This window comes from Lissotriton helveticus, chromosome 3_1 (genome assembly GCF_964261635.1).
Source record: "Lissotriton helveticus chromosome 3_1, aLisHel1.1, whole genome shotgun sequence".
In the NCBI taxonomy this organism is placed as follows: domain Eukaryota; kingdom Metazoa; phylum Chordata; class Amphibia; order Caudata; family Salamandridae; genus Lissotriton; species Lissotriton helveticus.
The window spans coordinates 2,061,956,758-2,061,976,830 of NC_136061.1; the positions used below are offsets into that span (position 1 = coordinate 2,061,956,758).

The 20,073-nt window shown below is 49.0% G+C and overlaps 1 protein-coding gene across 3 annotated transcripts in view; it reads right to left on the bottom strand.

Moving 5' to 3' along the window:
• Positions 1–20,073, bottom strand: part of DET1 (DET1 partner of COP1 E3 ubiquitin ligase) — a 157,844-nt gene that overhangs the window by 87,326 nt on the left and 50,445 nt on the right. For all 3 annotated transcript variants that reach the window (XM_078683181.1, XM_078683179.1, XM_078683180.1), the window contains exon 3: positions 9,088–9,278. In XM_078683181.1, coding sequence (XP_078539307.1) covers positions 9,088–9,278 — 191 coding nt within the window. The remainder of the gene's footprint in view (positions 1–9,087; positions 9,279–20,073) is intronic.

Consider the following 20,073-nt stretch of genomic DNA (forward strand, 5'->3'; position numbering starts at 1 on the left):
GCACACACTTCAAGAGTCTTTGCATACTTAGATCATCTGGTGTTGGTCTTTGCCCACTCTCTCCTTCCTAAGCCCACACTAGCTGCACTGACTTTTATCAAAACTTCTATTGGTGGTAATTAGTTGTTTCATGATAGTATTGCTTGTATTGAACTATATCTCAACTTGCACTTTTGGCAATGGACCCCTTCGATGCCAATTGCCCGATTTACATGTTTTTATTCTGTTTGTATTTGTTCTTTTATGGCTTTTAGCTGAAATAAAGATTATGATATGATTTCAAGTTGTCTAGTACATCTGCTGTCAAGTCATCCCAATGTGGCAGTGCGTCAGGACTTCTGTGAGTCGTTGCAGGCTGTACCATCCTAACAGTAACAAAGAGTTATCATGGAAGAAGCAGCTAGTGATTCCCCCAAATTGCAACTGAAACCCAGAAGTCAGGCCAATGAAATAGACTAATTAAGAAAAATAACAAACCAATGGGAGTAAAAAAACAACAACATCAAAAGCCCACCGAAGATACAACATGATCTGACTATCACAGTATAGCCAATAGGTCTCGCCTTTGGGACCTTATAAGTGTTTAGCCATGCAACAGTTGATGTTGTTGCACCAAGGATATTGTGCTGCATAACTAAATACTTATAAGGTCGCAAAAGTGAGACCTATTGGCTATGCCAATGCTTGTTGAAAACTAAACACCAAGGGGAATCCAGGATGGGGTGACTTCTCTGGCTCTCACCAGGTTCTGTTACCCAGAATCCCTTGCAAACCTACAAAATGTGTATAACAAAAACACATTTTCCTCACATTTCTGTGGTGGAAAGTTCTGGAATCTGTGTGGATCCACAAAATTCCACTCAACCCGCATTTCCCAAAGTCTTCAGTGAAAAATAGTACTTCACTTGTGTGGGTGGGTTAAGTACCCGCGACAGGCAAGGGCCCAAAACCTAGTGAGGTGACATCAAAATTACCTATCACAGACCAACCTGGTTTTGCACGGGGGTCACCTGGGTTTTTGGCCTCGGCAGCCATCTAGGGAAACCTACCAAACCCACACATTTCTGAAATCTAGACACCAGGGGGATTCCAGGCAGGTATGACTTGCGTGGATACCCCAACGTTTCCTACCCAGAATCCCCTGCAAACCTGAAATTTAGCTGAAAAAAAGTTAATGCATCACTGGGCTGACCCAACTTTCCTACCACCCAGCATACCCCCAGGTTTCTCGATAAAAATGGTGCCTCACTTGTGGGGGAGGCCCAAGTGCCCGCGACAGGCAAGGGCCCAAAACGTATTGAGGAGTCATCAAAATTGCCTATCACAAAAGAACCTGGTTTTGCAAGGGCGTTCCATGACATTTTGGCCCGGGGCTCGGCGGCCACCTAAGGAAGCCTACCAAACCCACACATTTCTGAAAACTAGACACCCGGGGGATTCTAGGGAGGTATGGCTTGCGTGGATCTCCCATGGTTTTGTTACCCAGAATCCCCTGCAAATCTGAAATTTAGCTGAAAAGAATCACTTTTTTCACACATTTTTGTGTGGAAATTTGTGGCATCACTGGGCTGACACAAATTTCCTACCATCCAGCCCGGTGATGCAACAACTTTCCCACACAAAAATGTGTGAAAAAAGTGATTTCAGCTAAATTTCAGGTTTGCTGGGGATTCTGGGTAAGAAAACGTTGAGGGATCCACGCAAGCCATACCTCCCTGGAATCCCTCGGGTGTCTAGTTTTTTGAGATGTGTGGGTTTGGTAGGTTTTCCTAGGTGGCCGCCGAGCTCCGGGCCAAAAAGTCATGGGACCCCCCTTGCAAAACCAGGTTGGTTTGTGATAGGTAATTTTGATGTTGCCTCAATTGCATGCAATGCATAATGAATACAGTGGATTTATCGTATCCCCTAAGACCTCTTTTGGCCACATTTAGTACTGCACCCTGCAAGATGGCTAGGAAAAACAAGCATTTGCAATGCAATAGGTCTAGAAGGATTCAGCTATTGACATTCTAAATGAAAATGCCTTTCCTTACGTTATGCAAATGCTGGTTTCTCTTTTTAGTCAAACCAAGGCAGCGCCCACCTTTATTTTTTTCGTGTGAGGAATTGCAATTAGTGAAAGGCAACCTTCTTCCCTTCAGAGGGTTATTATTGAAGGTAAAGAACACAGTATGGATTTGGGCGGTACGGTTTCTGGCGCTGAGGTATCAACGTGTGGTCTTTCTAACACATTTGGGGGTAGCACTCTGACTATGTTTTTCTGATAGGTTTGCTGTGCCTACAAGAAACATTAATAACTAAAAATGCAATTTTCTCCCAAAGAAATTAATAAATAAAGAAATTTGTTACAACTCGCACAGAAGCAGTACTGCCAAACTTAATGAAACTTTATGCTGCTGCACAGCGCCCGCTTTAATATTATCAATACTTGCACCGCGCTGCAGCAATAAGTTTATACTACAGACCAGCACACCCTTTCATATTATCAACATGAGCGCCGCCACAGCTTTGAGCAGTAAGTCTCTCGACCGGTAAACACTGGCGCTTCTTCTGTGTTTACTTATATAACGTGAAAGCAAAGCATGGGGCGCTTTTAAACAACAAGCATTGTGTTTGCAATGCAATAGGTCTCGCATTTTGGAAACTTTGACCTATTGTTATTGAAAAGGACAATGCCTTTTATTATTCGAGGTTTTTAAACACATAAATGAAAGGCATTGTCATTTACAATGCCAATAGCTCAAAATCTTGCAATTGCGAGACCTATTGCATTGCAAATGCTTGTTTTGCTAGCTGTAAGGTAAAACAAACAAAAAACTGTCACACCAGGGATTTCTTCACTGGTCTTTCTTCTTGTGGTGCTGTAGAAGTGTGTGGAAGCACAATTACATAATCTTTAGATGCTGTAACCTGCATAGGTGTGGTGGATTATGCACATAGTGTTTGCTTGTATCCAGTTTTGTCTGGGGCCATGATAGCTTCAGATTGTATTCCTGCAAACTGTCTCTGTTAAACAACAATGCAATCACGGTGGTGAGCAAAATCATTTGAGTATTTTTTTAAAGGAGGAAGGGCTTTATTTTTTTAGCAGTGCCTCCAGCGAGGCCATTCAAGTTGTTTCTTTTTTTTTAACCTCCCATTTGTACTGCTGTACTCTCATGGGACCGATAGCTTATGAGATGGTCCCGCAGGATCCCAAGTGAGTTTACTTTCAGTTCCAGGTCCCGGTCCCACAGGAGTGAGAACGAAAATAACAAGCATTTGCAATGCAATAGGTCTCGCAGTTACAAGAGTTTGAGCTATTGGTATTGTAAATGACAATGCCTTTTATTTATGTGTTGTTTTTATAACCGATAAATAAAAGACATTGGCATTTGCAATGCCAACAGTTTAAACTCTCGCAAATTCGAGACCTAATACATTCTAAATGCATTCGATGCCCCAGCTATAAATATTTTTTTTTTAAATCGTTAGGAGAGAGCGTGTTCTGCCTTCATCAGCAGGCACGACAAAGCGATTTGTGAAAATAGTGCTCGGAGGCTGTAGTTAAAGCCTACCGAGTAACAACACACGTAACAGGGGGTGTCCTCATGGGAGGTTGCAAAATGAGACAAGGCAGTACTTAGGAGGGAATACTAAGAATGTTGATCAATGAAAAGCCACAGTTTACAGTGGCCTATGACACAAGCCAAAGAAAAATATGGGCTGGGAGTGGGCAGAGCTTCAAGTCCATACCTGAATACAGCATGCTTCGCAGAGCAGCGCATGCGCTGCCCAGACTCGACCTAAAAAGGAGCCACATCATTTTGTAGGCATGTGTGGTGTGCACTATTCCAAAATGATGTGGCCAGACATAACAAAAGGCTTTTTTCTAATTCTTTTGTCAAGCTGCACAGCATCGGGAATGCTATGCAGCACTGCTGAAAACCATAGCAAAGCCAATACACCACATTAGCTTTGCCAATGCTTGTTATGTCAGAGTTTTGTGAAGCTTTGATTGTCACTGGCTGGCCATTTCAGACACAATTTGAATGTAAGCCGACGCCTGTATCCGGCAGGCTTCAAGTGCCACACTAGTTTTAGCATGATCTCCATCAAGATCTAGTCTTAATAGCTCAATTTCCAGCAGTGCTACGAACTGAAGGTCATTGTGTTCTTCCATTTAGGCGCTTTAGACTCTTGGGGTCCGACCTCCTACGGGTCTCTCTCTCTATACTTCTGGTACTTGAAAGCTCATTGGGAGATCTGGTTCACAGAGTTCTGATCTTGATCCCGAATTCCACAAGAAGCCATTAGAGCGCTTTCACTGCAAGTTTCACATGGGCTTGTGTATGCTGCTTGGCTAGGCCTGGAGTATCAGCAGCCCATCAGTATTTTTTGGTGAGCTGATATAGATTCTATTGCAGTAATCCTGGGGTGGCTTCACCAGCATTCTAGTCACATTCACTTGATGGTCGGTTTGGAAGTATGGGAGAATCGCCTGCATCATGGGTAGCTAAAGCGGATCACATGAACGAGGCATTAGTGTAGGGTGCAATAGTAAAGTCAATTAGCACCATTAACCACTCGGGGAGCAACTCACTCTACCTCCAGAGAAGTGGTGTTTTAAAAGCTGGAATACAAAGGACGGCCATTTTTTCTGTGTGAAAGTTCTGACAACTGTAATAATAATTGAAACTGTTTTTTGAACGATATGTCTGCTGTCATGTATTTCCGTATGTAAGTATGTATTTCCGTACGTATGTATGGTTTTTACCAAGCTGTGTAGTAACAGAGTGCTGTACATTAGACGAGGGTTGGGAGACGATCTAGATCGTGTACATCAAGTTGGGATAAGACAAATACATTTTACACACATTTAAACACAGGGACATTAAGTGAATTATCCAGAATTGCACCAGGTTCAGGGTAGCGCGGAGGCCAGGATTCAAACTTGAGTTTCCCATGTTCATGGTGGCAGCTCGAGCCGTCTACCCACATCTCCCACTCTGTCTAAGCGACGCATAAGGAGTAATGTTTGATGCGCTCAGAAACCTTGAATCAATTTAAAGGGTAATTACAGTTTCAGAATTAAACAAGCACGGAACTGCACCACAGAGGAGCCGGCGAGCGCACCAGAGGAGCGGGGGCAAGGGAGCGAGAAGACACGCTGAGATGAGGCAGGAGATGTATGTGTGTGTGTGTAAGTGCCGGGGGTTCTGTGTGTGCGTGTGTGTATGCTCGGCGGGGGGGTGGGGGGGAGGGGTTCTGTATGTGTGTGTATGCGCGGCGGGGGTGTTGGGCTGTATGTGTGTTGTGCATGTGTTGTGAAGAGCCTGCCGGAATCGGAACGCGTCTTCATGCGCGCGACCTGATCCGATTCCGCAGGCTGCGTGCGCGTAACACCTCACCTAGCAGTCTCTGGGCAGCTGAGACCTCGGGTGGCTGCGGTCTCCTCTCTGGGCTCCGGCAGAGGTCGGCTCCTTGTTTTGGCCGCGGGTGTGGTGAAGCAGCTGTCAGCCTGCAGGTGTCCCCAGCCCTCGTGGTCCGCTATTTGCTGGTCCGCCCGCTCTGGAGTCTGTTGTTCGTCCTCTTCCCCGGACGGGCGCTGCACCGGGGGCGGGGCCTGGCGGCGGAGTCCCGCCCTACACAGACTACAAGGAAAGCCTGTCCGAACGCTGCTGCCACTGCGGGCGTGTTCATGCGCGCGACCTGATCCGATTCCGGCAGGCTGCGTGCGCGTAATAGCCTCGTGTCCGCTCGGAGTCCCGCCCTACACAGACTCCGAGGAAAGCCTGTCCTAACGCTGCTGCCGCTGCGGGCGTGTTCATGCGCGCGACCTGATCCGATTCCGGCAGGCTCCGTGCGCGTAATAGCCTCGTGCCCGCTCTGCCTAGTCCTTGAAAGCAAAAAGGACTGAAACGATTACAATAGACTCGCTCTGCGACAGCAGGCGCGAGACCTAAAAAAAAGCTGTCTTTACAATTAAAGGGTAGTTTTACTCAATGTTTTAGCCAAGAGGTTTCCGAACAGGCCCAAATAAAAAGGTCTCTTGAAGGTTTTAGTGACATTTCTGTGCTTTGAAGTGCTGCGCTATTGCTTTATCTACAAAAGGTAATGCGTACCGTGACTCAGAGTGGAACACTATCTCATTGGCTTATGTCATCAGTTTGATGTATTCCCAATAAGTTCCCACCCTTTTCTGTAATCAGGGAGTAGCACAGGAGAAGATTCGCACCATGTGCAATGTCTCTTGGCTTTTTTTGTTTTTTCTAAAATAATTTTTAGGATTGAAATATAATGGCATCTCCAGGAGAGAACATGTAAGAACAGTCCCATAAAGAGGAGGAGCAGGAGAATTAACCAGAGACCACAAACAAGTCCCTTCTGCAGGCATTTACCTTTCAGAGAGGTAGAAGAGAGTGTCTGCTCAGGTTGTTACTTCTAAAACCTGCAGTCGGTATTTTTCAAGAGGTACTTCAAAAAAGTACTCTTTTTGAATGTCTGGCAGTTGAAAACATACGCGGAGCTGCTATAGGAAGCAGATAATCACTACAAAGCAAAAGCAAGACGAACATGCAAGATATACAATATCCACATCCCCTCTTCCCACAGTCCAGGTTTGTGACACTGCTCCACAGAGTCTCTCTGTCTGGTAATGGAGTCTGCAACATTTCTCTTCATGTTGCGACCAATGGCACATAACGGACAGATGGAAAAGTAGCCTTCTTGGTCAATTAGAATGTTTTTCTTTTGTGTTAAATTTGCAGTTCTACAGATCTCCCGTAGAACCAACTGTCCAGATCTCTCAATTTTTGTTAACCTTAATTTCTCAAAAACAACTTTACAAATTTACACCAAATCATTAAAAAAAGCACATTTTCCGAGTAAAGATCTACCTTTCTGCCAAAATTGTAATTATGTTGAGTTGTGTTTTCTGTATCGCTTCCCAAACTTTCTATGGGAATTTACATGGGAAAACATGTTTTGAGACTACCCAGATTTCTCATTCTACACTTGATGGTTCACCCCAAAACATTCCAGGGAAGAGTTAAGGGAGGAACTTTTGTTTGGAAAGTTCTGCGGCGATTCGTCAAATAACCCAAAGTTATTAGGAAGACAAAAGACTCTCTTCCCATGGAAACTCTGAACTAACTAACTACACAGGGACAACTGCCATTGTGCAAGTAATATAGACATATATATAATCTTCACATACATACACACCTACCAACAGGTGTTTCACCACTGTAGGTATTTGCCATTGACTTTCTCAGGGTTTAGGTCATATGTAGAAATCTCAAGCTTTGATGGTAGTGTGGCGTTCCAAAGTAAATGGTCTGCGGAATGCTATGCCTTGTGCGGATTGCACAAGCATTAACTGATAAGGTTTAATAGAACTGGATTTGGGAACATCTAGTGTAGCGACTAACCACTTACTCAATGTGGCAGTACCAGGACACCTGCCATGTGTCCCACCTAGAGTCCTGCAAACATCTTCAAAGAGAGACTTAGGGAAGCAATTCGAATCCAAACCACTCAACTATTTTCAAATTACTTTTGGTACTGTTACTCTGACCCAATGAAAAAGCAGGGTTAGCATCTGGAGGATCTAAGTGAGAGGGAGGAAAAGGGTGGTACGAGTGTAGGATAAGTCCTGTAACCATTCATAGGCTGGGTTGCTCACTTGGAACGTAGTAGACATGGACAGCCCAACCTCAGATCTCAAGCATTTCTGAATGAAAGTGAGTCTCAAGTGGAACCATTCAAAGTATCTCTTATCCACTTAAAGTGGATCTTAAGAGGTCTGATTTCTATGTGCGTGTTAAAACCTACAGCAGTTAATTGAGTGCAAAACCAACTTGATGTTTGGACATTTTTGATCCATGAAACCATAATTTGTAGCATACACTATCCCACTAAAGAGGTACAAAGAAAACATTGACAAGAAAAGACATGATAAAAGCAGTTCTTTTCCTCAAAGATTGTTACAGACAGATGAACAGGAAACTATCTGAGTCAATTTAAACGGTATGAGCAAGACATGCTGTTCATCTGCAGGTATTACGCATTGTCTCTGGAAGCATCAGGGGATGGCACAAGAATCCCAACGGTTGAGAGAAAGGGCACAGTTGTAAGACAATTAGCATTATTTCACTATAAAGAGCAACAAAAAAATAATAATACGGTTTACCTTTAAAAACAAGCCACAAAAGGTGAATCTTTTCCTTTACAGAGTGCAAGACCTTGTATTATTGGAAGGCAATGCTAACAAACAATAGCAAAGCTAATAGGTCTCGCATATGAAATCTACTGGCTTTGCCATTTCTTGCCCCCATACATCTTAACCCAAAGGGCCACCGTAGCAGACGTAGCTCTGAATGACATCATGGAAAGGTTTTCTATTTGTTTCAAAACAATCATACAAAGATTACCACAATTTGTGGGCTTATTGCTATCTTTAAATGTTTTTTTCTTATTTTTTTAATTAAAAAAATTAATGATGGCTACTATGCATGCAAAATGGCAGTACGCTGATAAAGCAGCGAAGAGGCTGGACGGCAAGCAGAGAACTGAAGGATAAATATTTATACAGAAAGAGAGGGGTCCGAAGAGTGGGAGACCAACCGGGAGAGAAACAGGGAGAGAGGGAGAGAAAATAGTCCCTCATACAATGCAATGCAAGTCGGGGACATCCGTCTTACAATAAAATAGTGAAACCGAAATGCTCCTTGAGAGGGACAAACACGAGTAAGGAGAAAATTGGGAGCAGACCACTGTACTACACAAGAAAGCCAGGCCCTCAAATCAACAGCAAAAGGAGGACAGATACCCCAACCTAAGCGAATAATGGTTGCAATAGGTCTGTTTGCTAAAAGCTAAAGCTGTCTGCAGAAGAGACATTAAATGCAATGACATGCAAATAAAATTATTCTACTATATGTTCAAACGTCTGAGTTCTGCAACTCTAACAAACAGCAACATACGTGTCAGTATATTCTTTTAATTGATCAGGTCTACATTGGCTCCGCACCGATTGTCAAATCATTCACCATATGGCCCGTTACAGATCCAAGAACAGAAAGATCAGGTTTGTGAATTACTTACCGCCTTTGAATTTGTCTGGCAAAATTGTTGCTGGAGGCAGAGCATGGGAACTGTACAGCCTCACTGTGTAGCGTGGCATTCCTAAATAGATCGCAGAAGTTCTCAAAAAGTTCAAGCAGCTCATCAGAAGTATTCTCAAATACAGCAATAACCTCCGTTGTAACCATGTTGTACACCACAAAGAATGAAGGCTAAAAAAAGATATAAATTATGCGTTACTCCACCACCAGAAGAATCAGCTTGAACTGCACATTTTAAGATCCCCTAGCCAATCTTTATAAAAGCGAAAAAAATAAACTACTGATGGAGACATAACTTTCGCACCTTGTTGAAGAACAAGTTACTTACCTTTGGTAACACTTTTTCCGGAGGATACAGTATCTGCTAATGGATTCCTCACCTTCTTAATTACCCCTTCCACAACATCACACAGAAACTTTTCTCCATAGCACTCCCAATTCGATGAGGAGGTCACAATGGAATGCTCTGCTCGCGATCCTGCGCAATGTCATCAGTGCCCTAAGACAACATTGTCGGTGTGCTGACGTTAGTACCACCCATTCAGTCCGGGCCTTCGAGGGGAACGAGTGAATTGCAACTATGTACAGCCAGAGCTGCCAACTTTGAAATTGGGGAATTAGGTTCTAGTCTCGGGCTAATAAAAGTGTCCTTCTATAATGTAAGTAACTAGTGCTCATGTAAAACGCTCCAATACCTTCAGGTCGAGTTTGAGCTATATAAAACCACCCAGAAAACTTGTGTAGCGAGAGCTAGAAATGAGGGTGATCCAACGGGATACGGCAACTGTTACTGAGCCGGATCAAGGATCGCTTCATTGAACTATGCATACTTTCCAAAGTTTGACAGCGGGACACTTTCAGCCATGCCTGCACTTTTTGTGTGGTCATTCAGAGAAGCAACCTGGGGTAAAGGAAGCTTCATACACAGTTTTAAGTGGGAGGAAAGCAGTGGATGTGAGTCTATGCATCCTTAGGAAGATGTGACAATGTGCGGCCCAGTTCATTAAGACTGTGGCTTAAAACGTAAAAATCTTGTTTTTCACACAACCTGCCACCTGACCAGTTTTCGGTTGCCTCTTTCTGACTGTTCTGTTATTGCATCCAAAAGTACTCATTACGGAGGTATACGGAAAGTAAAAAGGTCTTGAGAGTATAGCAATTACTCCTTTCTTCCCTTCACGCCACATGCATATGAATCTTCTCTGTGAGACATTCGATTCTTTTTCCCAGCATATTTGTGAAAAATAAATCCTTAGCATATTTCACACTTCATCTCGTTCCTCCTTCACACCCTCTTTCCCTCCCTGCACATGCTTCCCTGCATCTACTTCACCACATCCCCCCACACACGATGCACCCATTCATCTGTAAGCACTGCATTTTCTTTTACTTTCGCTGTGTTAATATTGGAGCACATGATTTAACAAACCAAAGCACTCAATGAAGTATTGTATCAAACACTATGGAATTCGTTACCTCGCCAACATAAGATCCACAGATAACCACCTTATCTTCTAAAAACTACTAGAGAATTGGCTCCCACCAACATAGGCACCATATGCAAGCAGAAATATACAGCACATCCCTCTGAATATAAGCATTTATTTGTACTATAGATATGTACCTATATATGTGTATTGCTTTGTATAAACATGCAGAATAATTATGCCAAAAAAAACAAACATTTAGATATTCATTAGTTCTGAGAAACAAATGTACATATACTTACTCCCTTTATGCATCTATATACCTTCCATGTACTTATGGATCTATATATTTATTACTTTTCCTCTAATTCAGCATATCCATTGCACTACCCTATTTTTCACCCTGTACCTCTCTCAATATACCCTCTACCTCAACTCGGACCTATCTCAAACCTCTTTCCAATGCACTACCCTATTTCTCACCCTTTTTATTTTTTTTTGTCAAATCTGTTTATTGGCATTTGCATTTATAGACATTACACTACACATGAATTTCCCTACAGTACATCTCTGAGGGTATGACCACCCTTCTGTCACATAGAGCATATTGTGTCCCTTAGGCACTGTAATGCAGTGTATAAGTGTTCCCAGTGTTAGCGCACGTGCTAGAGTGCATCTTTAATCTAAAAGAGCCTGTGCGACCCAGCCCCGTGTACAGAAATGATTCATATATCAAAACAGTAAAACTCCTAATTTTCTTAATTTAAAACCAGCAAACTGCGACATGTTCATAAACATACAGTAGGTGTTATCCCCCATCCTGCCCCAGCCTCCCACCAGAAAGAGTCTCCCCCGCCCCCACATGTCACCAACCCCCACCATTCCCCCAGCACCGTGCGCAGCACCAATCTAGGAGTCAGGTGCAGTTTCCGCTATGCGTCATCCCCAACTGCCAAGGACCCCAGCTAATCTTCTGCCACTCCCCCATCTACAATATTCCCTGCCGACTGCAGGGCTTTAGCATGTGCTCCCAGCGTTCTGCCGCTGGCTCCTTGCGGAGTCCTACTGTTTCCTCACGTTGTATAGCAGTCCATTCTGCCCGAGCCCATGCCTGAAGGGACAGGGTCCAAGCCTGCACACTAGGTGGGTCCCGAGCCTTCCACCTCTTAGTGAGGAGGCGCGTTGCCACTACCATCCCCAGATCCAGAAATGTGGACGACGCCTTATCCTTTGGGGGCCTCTTAAAAAGGTGTAAGAGAAATTCAGGCCAATTTTCAGAGTATGACGCGTCCAGTACACTGCGCAAGGAGCCCGCTGATGTCCCCCTAGTAAGTACCCAACCCTGTGCAGCTCCACAGAATATGGAGTAGATAAGCATCCACTTTGCCACACCTGGGACAGGACGCATCCGCTCTGTGGAAATATATGTTAATTGAAGCTGGAGTAAGGTAGGCCCTATGAATTATGTAGACCTGTATTTGGCGGAAGCGCATGTTACGGGGGATCCGCACTGGACTCTTGAGGAGTTTCTCCCACTCCGTATCTGCTAGTGCTCGCCCCAGGTCCCGCTCCCATTTACCCCGCAATGCTTCCAGGCTTATTTCCGTGCGCGCTCTCAAGGATGCAGCAAACCATTTGACCAGATGCCTTCCCCTGCCCATGACATGAAGGTATTGTATAGTGAGGTGCTGTTCAGGCTCTGTCGTGACATCCCCCACCCAGTCGTCATGTGCGCCAGAAGGGAGCGTTGCAGTAGGAACCCCCCTGGGGGAAGCCCCTCGTCAGTGACCAGTGTCTCGTATGGTGTCAGCGTCCCGTCTCTATATAAGTCGCCTAGAGTCTGTATGTCTGCGTCATGCCACCGTCCTAGCATTTGACGTGTAAGGACTCCCCGGCCTCCCGGTGAGCCCTCCAAAGGCACCGCCGGTTGTATTGGGGGACACTGCCCGTGTAAGCTGCAGTGCCCTACGGAAGCATCTCTATGCCACCGCCAGCAGCAGCGGGGTGGGACGCGCCGGGACTGCCAGTGGATGAAACAGCATGAGGATTTGTTCCAGTGCATATGGGGGATCACCTATAGCTGTGTCCTCTCTCCCCCTGTCAGCTAGCCAGCGAGGATCCACTGGAGCTGCGCAGCCAGATAGTAGTGTTCGAAGCAGTGGGCAGCTAGTCCGCCTCGGTCTGTGGGGAGGAACAATTTCCAGAGTGCCAGCCGAGGGCGGGATGAACCCCAGATGAAGTCACGCAGTACCTTGTTGAGCATGGAGAAAAAGAAGGCGGGCAGAAACAACGGCAGATTAGTGAAATAGTACAGCAGACGCGGGAGCATGACCATTTTAGCTAGGGCTACTCTGCCCGTGGGCGTCAGTGGGAGCGTGGACCAGAAGCTGTTTTGGGATCGGAGCGCTGTCACTGCTCGACCCAGGTTCCCGTCAAAAAGGTCAGTCGGCTTGTGATAAACCTGGATCCCCAGGTACTTAAATGTATCCGCCATCCACTGGACTCTCGTGCCCTGCATCCGGAACTCTGGGTCTTCCACTCTTTCCCCAAATGCGAAGAGGCCGGACTTGCCTGCATTTACCCGCAGCCCGAGAGCTCTGCAAAGCGGTCCAGCAGCCGATCCAGGCACTCCGGAATGTTACTCACATCTCTGACAAATACCAGCAGGTCGTCAGCATATAGCGACACCTGGTGCACACCATCCCCCAAAGGAATGCCAACATCCAGATGTTGTCTCATGGCCGCAGCCGGAGGTTCCATGGCCAGCGCGAAGAGCAACGGGGACAGCGGACACCCCTGCTGGGTGCCCCTGCCCACCGCTGCCGCCTCCGAGATGTAGGGTCCCAACTTCACACAGACCACTGGATTGCAATACAGGAGGTCCACCATCTGCAGGAAATCCGCACCTAGCTCATATTTCACCAACACTGACTGCAAATACCCCCACTCAAGGCTGTCGAAGGCCTTTTCCAGGTCGAATACCAGGCACCCCGCTCTAGGCCAGTCTCTTGTCGCGCCCGCCGCTACCCTAAAATACCTCCTAAGATTCAGCGAGGTGGACCGCGCCGGCACAAAGCCGTTTTGGTCTGCGTGCACCAGGTGCGGGACCATCGGCGCCAGCCGCTCTGCCAGGATTTTGGCATACACTTTATAATCCACATTCAGCATTGCCAGTGGGCGGTATGAGCCCAGTGCTGTGGGTTCTTTGTCAGGTTTGGGCAGCGATACCAGGAAAGCCTCCTGCAGAGTCGGTGGGAGCCGTCCCTCATCAATCGCCGTATTGTACAGACGGAGGAGCCAGGGCGCTAGGATCTCCCTTTTGGCTTTGTAGTATTCGGCTGGTAGGCCGTCAGGGCCTGGGGATTTCCCAGTCGCCAAGGCCTGAATCGCTTCCGCAACCTCCTCTAAAGTGATAGGGGTACTGAGTGTGCCATTTTGGGCGTCAGTGGCAGTGGGCATGGCAACTGAGTCAATAAACTCCACCAGTGCATGTCTGGGGCCAGAACCCCGGGCCACATACAGCTGTCTGCAATGATCAGTCAGCGCCTGATGGATTTCGCGCTGCGTGTAGACCATTTCCCCTCCCCGTGTACGGAGGGCGCCCACCAAAGCCCCGCGGTCCGACTTTTGCACCAGCCAGGCTAGAAGCCGCCTGGCCCTATCCGCCTTAGCATGGGTCTTGGCCGTGTGCGCCGCATAATTGTGGCATCTCAGCCGCTCCATGAGGACCGCATGCTCCCCTCGCAGTGCACCCAGTCTGGCCGAGTGTCTTCCAGTCCCCTCACCCTCTCTCTCGTATTGAAGAAGCTCAGATTCTAGCCTAGTCAGGGAATCGGACACTGTTTTACGGATGTTCCACGTGGCACCTATACAGAGCCCGAGTATGGTCGCTTTAAGTGCGTCCCATTCCGCCATAGGATCAGCCGCCGTCCCCGCATTTTCCTCAAAATAGGCCAGGATGGCAGTGCCCAGTGAGGAGCGAAACTCAGCGTCTTCGAGCGCTGCCGGCTGCAATCGCCACGTGGGCACGGGGGGCCGGTCCGCTTCCCAGCTAATCTGAAACAACAGGGGATTATGGTCGGGGTGCATCCTACCTAAATATTCCGCCCTAGCCAAGAGCGGAAGCAAGGACTGGGAGCCCACTATACGGTCCAGGCGGACATGCAGGTCATGGACTGATGAATAGTAGGAGAATATTTTATCGGATTGGTGCTGCACCCGCCAGAGATCATGCACTCCCCAATGCGTAAGCCAGTCCTTCAGCGCCTGCGCATTCGATCCTACCGGCGCAGCGCGAAGAGGGGGAAAGGACCGGTCCAGGTGTGTGTCCAGTACCATGTTAAAATCTCCGCCTAGTAACCATGGGAGACCTGTGAACGGGGGAAGCACTCGATTCAGGCTTTCTAGGAATGTGCGCTGACCCGTGTTGGGGGCATATACGGACCCTAATAGAACCACTTGCCCATTGAATTTTCCCTTTGCCAAGGAGTACCTCCCCTCTGGGTCCACCTGAGCTTCCTCGCATATGAACGGGACACCAGCTCTCACCCAAATTAGTGTGCCGCGTACATGCGCTGAGCACACTGTGTCGTACAACTGTTCCCTCCAGCGCCTACGGAGTTTATCAAGTTCTGCCCGAGACATGTGGGTCTCCTGAAGAAGCGCGATCCCCAACCTGTGTCGTTGGAGATAAGAGAATACAGAGTAACGGTGCGCTGGGGTGTGCGTGCCGCGGATGTTCCAGGTCATGATGTTAGTGCTTGCCAAGCATAGAATTGTAGCATCTCTGCGCGGGGTCAGGGGGGTGTGGGGGGTTACCAAGCCGGACAAATGGACAGTTGCTCGGGGAAGGTATCTGCAGGTCGCTTCTGAAGCTTATAAACAACATTCAACAATACAACATATGTTATGTTATTTATGTTATGTTATTTATTGTTTTGTATAGCGCAACGGTTACTCAAAAAGAGTGTCCCGGCGCTTTAGGTAAGGGGAAGTAATGCAAGATAACACAATACAGTTTAAAAGAACATAAACAACCAACAGACAATAAAAGAAGAACTACCTGGAGGCCTACTGGGAGAACAGCCAGGTTTTGAGCCCTTTCCTAAACTCAAGAAGAGTAGTAGCCCCCCGGAGTGGGAGCGGCAACGAATTCCACATCTGTGGGGCCAATAGACTAAAAGAACGGCCACCCAGGCGGGCCCTCTTAACACGAGGGACCGCCGCCAAGAGTAGAGATTCCGACCTCAACGAACGAGCCGGATGGTAAACGAACATAGCGGGCGAATACCCAACGGGGCATACGTCCAAACTAAAAGTGGGTCTATCCCTCAGTGTTTCGTGGTCTCAGCGCCGTGTTTACGCGATGGGGTGTGCAGCTAGCAATTGAGTGCAGGCACTCCCTTATCCAGGGCCTATGAGTGCCTAAGAGGTGCTCTAGGATGACTAAGGCACGTAACACGTAAAACTCAGCGCAGGCCACTTGCTCGGGCTGTTTGTGTACCTTCTAAGGTCAGCGCTGCCCAGTCGCGGGCTGGAAAGCTCCCCCCCGGGTCCCAGGTGATATACATTCCCCGTGAGGCGCCCATGCGGGAGACCCAGTGTCCCACCCGAACAGTGCACTGCGCAACAGCTAGGCAAAGGATATGGAGTACAGTTCGCGGCTGATAGAGCCTTCAGTCCGGTCGGTAGACTTCCTCGCACCATCACACAATGAAGTCTGCTTTCTGTGGTGTCACCACAGGTAGACTGACGTCTTCTGACAGTTCAGTGAACGGAGAGGACGGACCACTTGTATCCGCATCACTCTGCTGTCTGGTGTCGAAACTGCCGGTGTTGGTCGCCACTCCCAGTGTCGCAACTGCCTCCAATGCTTCCTGCCGCTCCCTTCGCAGCCGTTCCGGGCTGGGGGCAACCTGGCCCAGGTCCGCACTCTGTCTGGTCCCTCTTTTCCTCCTCCGCCTCTTGGAGCATTGTTCTTGCCATCCGCCGACCTCCGGACCCATGGGCCTCGCCCCAGACCACTGTCCCGTCTCCTCCAACCAGTCCCAAACTTCCGACGGGGCCTCAAAGAAGCGTGCGCCCTCCTTGGTGCCCACCCAGAGGCGAGAGGGGAACAGCAGGGAGTAGGGTAGCTCCAGTTCTCGCAGTTGCCGCTTTACAGCCATGTACGTGCTTCTTCGCTTCTGCACTGTCGCTGTGTAGTCCGGAAAGAACATCACACGGCTGTTGCCCACCTGGAGGTCAGTCAGCTTCCGGGTTTCGCGGAGTACCAAATCGCGGTCTCGATAGTTGAGGAGCCTGAAGAGAAATGGGCGAGGCAGAGTCCCTGGCCGCTGAGCCTGCGCCGATACTCTATGTGCCCTCTCCACCACAAAATGCGCAGACAGTGTTCCGGGCGGCAGGAGCTCCTGCAGCCACAGCTCTGTGTACTTCTCAGGGTCCCTCCCTTCCTCTCCCTCCGGCAGGCCGACCACTCTGACGTTGTTGCGCCGAGAGCGCCCTTCCGCGGTCTTCTAACGCATGAACCCTGTCCAACAGATCTTGTAGTGCTGAGGCATGACTGCGCACCACAGGCTGCAATTCTTGGACGGACTGGCGCTGGGCGGTGACCGCTTCCGACAGCTTACGATGATCTGCATGAAGCAGTGTGAAATCCGAAGTGACCTTATGTATCCGCGCTTCAAGGGATGATTTAGTTTGCGCCAAGGTGGTTCCAATACGCTCCACCGCCACCAAAACAGAGTCCATCTTAGCTGCCAGTGTTGCTGTGAGCTCCGAGTCCTCCCTGTTCCATTCCTGCCTTGAGCCAGTGTCGCCCGCCGCCTGTTGGTGCTGCTTTGGCCTGTCCCATAACTTCCCCATCGCTATCTGCTGCGCTGTTGGCATCAATGTGTAGGTTTGGCGTGCCAGTACGCAGCAAAAGAGCACCTCACCGGTTTGAGCACCGCCGCCGTGACCGTCAGGGGGGGTTCCCACCCAGGGCGGGCCGCCGCCATCAAAGGCCAACTCCAATCGATTGCCCGGGTGATACTCCGCCGAGTCCAATTCAGCAGGCGCTATCGTGTGCGCCCCTCCCCCCGCCGTTCAGGTAGCCTCTGCTGTGGCCCACACCAGGAATGTAACAGCCCCGTCAGCCCCCAGGACTGGTCCAATCAGTTCAGCGCGGTTCCAGTCAGTTCCTCCGGCCCCCGTCAGGCAGTCTCCGCCCTGTCTGTATTTGGCACTATAGCCCGCCCAATGTCACCTCTTCCTGGATGGCGGCCTTTGGAGTATGATGATGCCCCGGCACAGACAACCCCCACCACAATGCCCACCGCCGGGTCCCTGCGCCTCCAGCGCCAGTTCGGCCATCTACCGCACCAGGTATTTTAGCGTGGGGTAGCGCAGGTCAAAATGCCTTGCACGGCACCATGTGAGGCGGGGGGTCAGTAGGAAAGGACCCCTGCAGCTCCAGGCAGTCCAGGGCTTACTGACTCTTCGGTTGCTCAACTGCCGCCAGCCAAAAATGTCCCAGTGATGATGAAGGTGCACCGGTATTAAAACCGCCGCCGGAGCCCTGGCACCGCTACGCCGCCATTTTAGAGGCTCCCGCAAAGCGGATCGGACTTCAAGTGCGGGCATATACTCAAGATGGTAGCTGAAGGGCCTTCCAGTCGTCGGCAACACTGATTACTAGTAGGGCAACAGCAGACTTCGTGCATATAGTTGATTGTCAGCAGGCAATGCGGGCTAGAATGGCATGCGAGCCGCCAATGTAGGGTCAGGCAAGGCAAAAGTCACCGGGCGGGTGCAGCCACACTTCAGAGCCCCCACCTCCAGACCTTCCCGTGAGTGGATCTTGACAGCAGTCAGCAGATGTCGGTGGATACTGTCGCTCCAGCCTCACCAGAATCCCAGGGTCGGTCTCAGCTGAGTCGGGGGCACGGCGCCATTTTGCGCTGATCGCGCCGAAGAGGAGCCCAGGCTGCGGGCGACAACCAGGTGGTCCAAAAAGGGTTCGCCGCTTAGTCCGCCGGGCTACCCGAGTATGTGATTCAGTCCCGGGGAGATAGAAATCCTTGCCTCCGATATGCTGCTTGCTCCGAGGTGGAGTCCCGTGGTCCAGCACTTACTGCAGGGTCGCAGGCCGCCACTCGCTTTTCAGCCCCGCAATGTCCACTGCGCACCAGCAACTCCAGTGGCCTTAGATGCGGTCTCAGGAAGCCGCAATGGGTCGGCGTCCGCCTTTTTTAGTCCCTCCGGGCTGCTCCGCTAAAACCTCCACTCCGCCTCCGGCTCCTAGGGTGCCTCCGGGCACTCACCGCGCGCCGTCCGCTGCAGGGTCTCGCACCCCCCCACGCCGACTGCACACACCTGGGCTCCTAAGCACCGGGGGCACTGGGCAAACTGTTGCCCCCCGGCGCAGTCTCGGCCGCGTCTTCTGTGGCTCCCGGAGTGCCAAGGCCTCAGGCGGTTTTCGCGCCTCCGGCAGCCTCTCCACTGCACCGCAGCCCAGACCTCGTTTCTCCGCCGCTGCCGCCCAGATTCGAGCCTCCTTTCGTCTCGGCGGCCTCCTGGCACTTCTGTCCACCAGCTCTGCGTGGCCCAGGCCGGGAAAAGCACCTCGTCAGGATAATTACATGATAATAAAGGCCCCGTGGACGGAGCTCTACCAGGTCACGTCAGCCATGTTAGGCTGCTAGCCACGCCCCCCCTACCCTATTTCTCACACTTTACCTCGATTAATAAATCCTCCACCTAATTCTCTCATTCATCCCAAACCCCATACCACTATTTTGATCTCCAAAAATAACCCATTCCAGACTCTTCCCTACTCTACCCCAACTTGCATCGTCTCATACCTCTTACTATTTCGGTCCTCCAAAACAGGCCTTTCTGAGCCCTTCCCTCGGACTCTTTCACCCTCCACATCCCTTTTTCTCATCCTAAGCCTATGACCCACAAAACAAACAAAAATTCAATAAAAGTCTAAATCCTTCACTCTTCCATACCTCCACTATGCTTTTCAATCAAATAACAGACTAAAGTGTCCACCTCTCAAATTAATTTCATATTACTATACTCGGTCACCACTAATCCTTTATGGGTTCCGAAGTAGCGTGCTACTTGCCAAAAAATTGCTTTAACATCTCATCAGGGGTAGCAAGCGTTAAATAAATGCAAACCGTTGTCCCTCTTCTATCCTCGTAACACGGAATGCATCAGATGGGGATCCGAGGGAGAGCCATCTAATGGATCGCATCCTTCCTCATTGGGAGAACCCAGAGTATTGGCATTTCTCCCTACACCTTGGGCCCGAAGAAGATCATCAACTGCGGCGTTCACTGTGGGTCCTCTCTGAGCCCAAACCTAGTCAACACGTACACGGTCCCTCTGGCTACCCTAATATCCTACGGAATGAACATCATCTTCTATGCTGACAATACTCAGCTCATCCTCTCCCTGTCTTCGGACCCCATTAACACCAAATCCAACTTGCAAGGTGCACAACCAGCTTTGCCACCTGGATGCAGAACAGGTGCCTCATACTCAACATC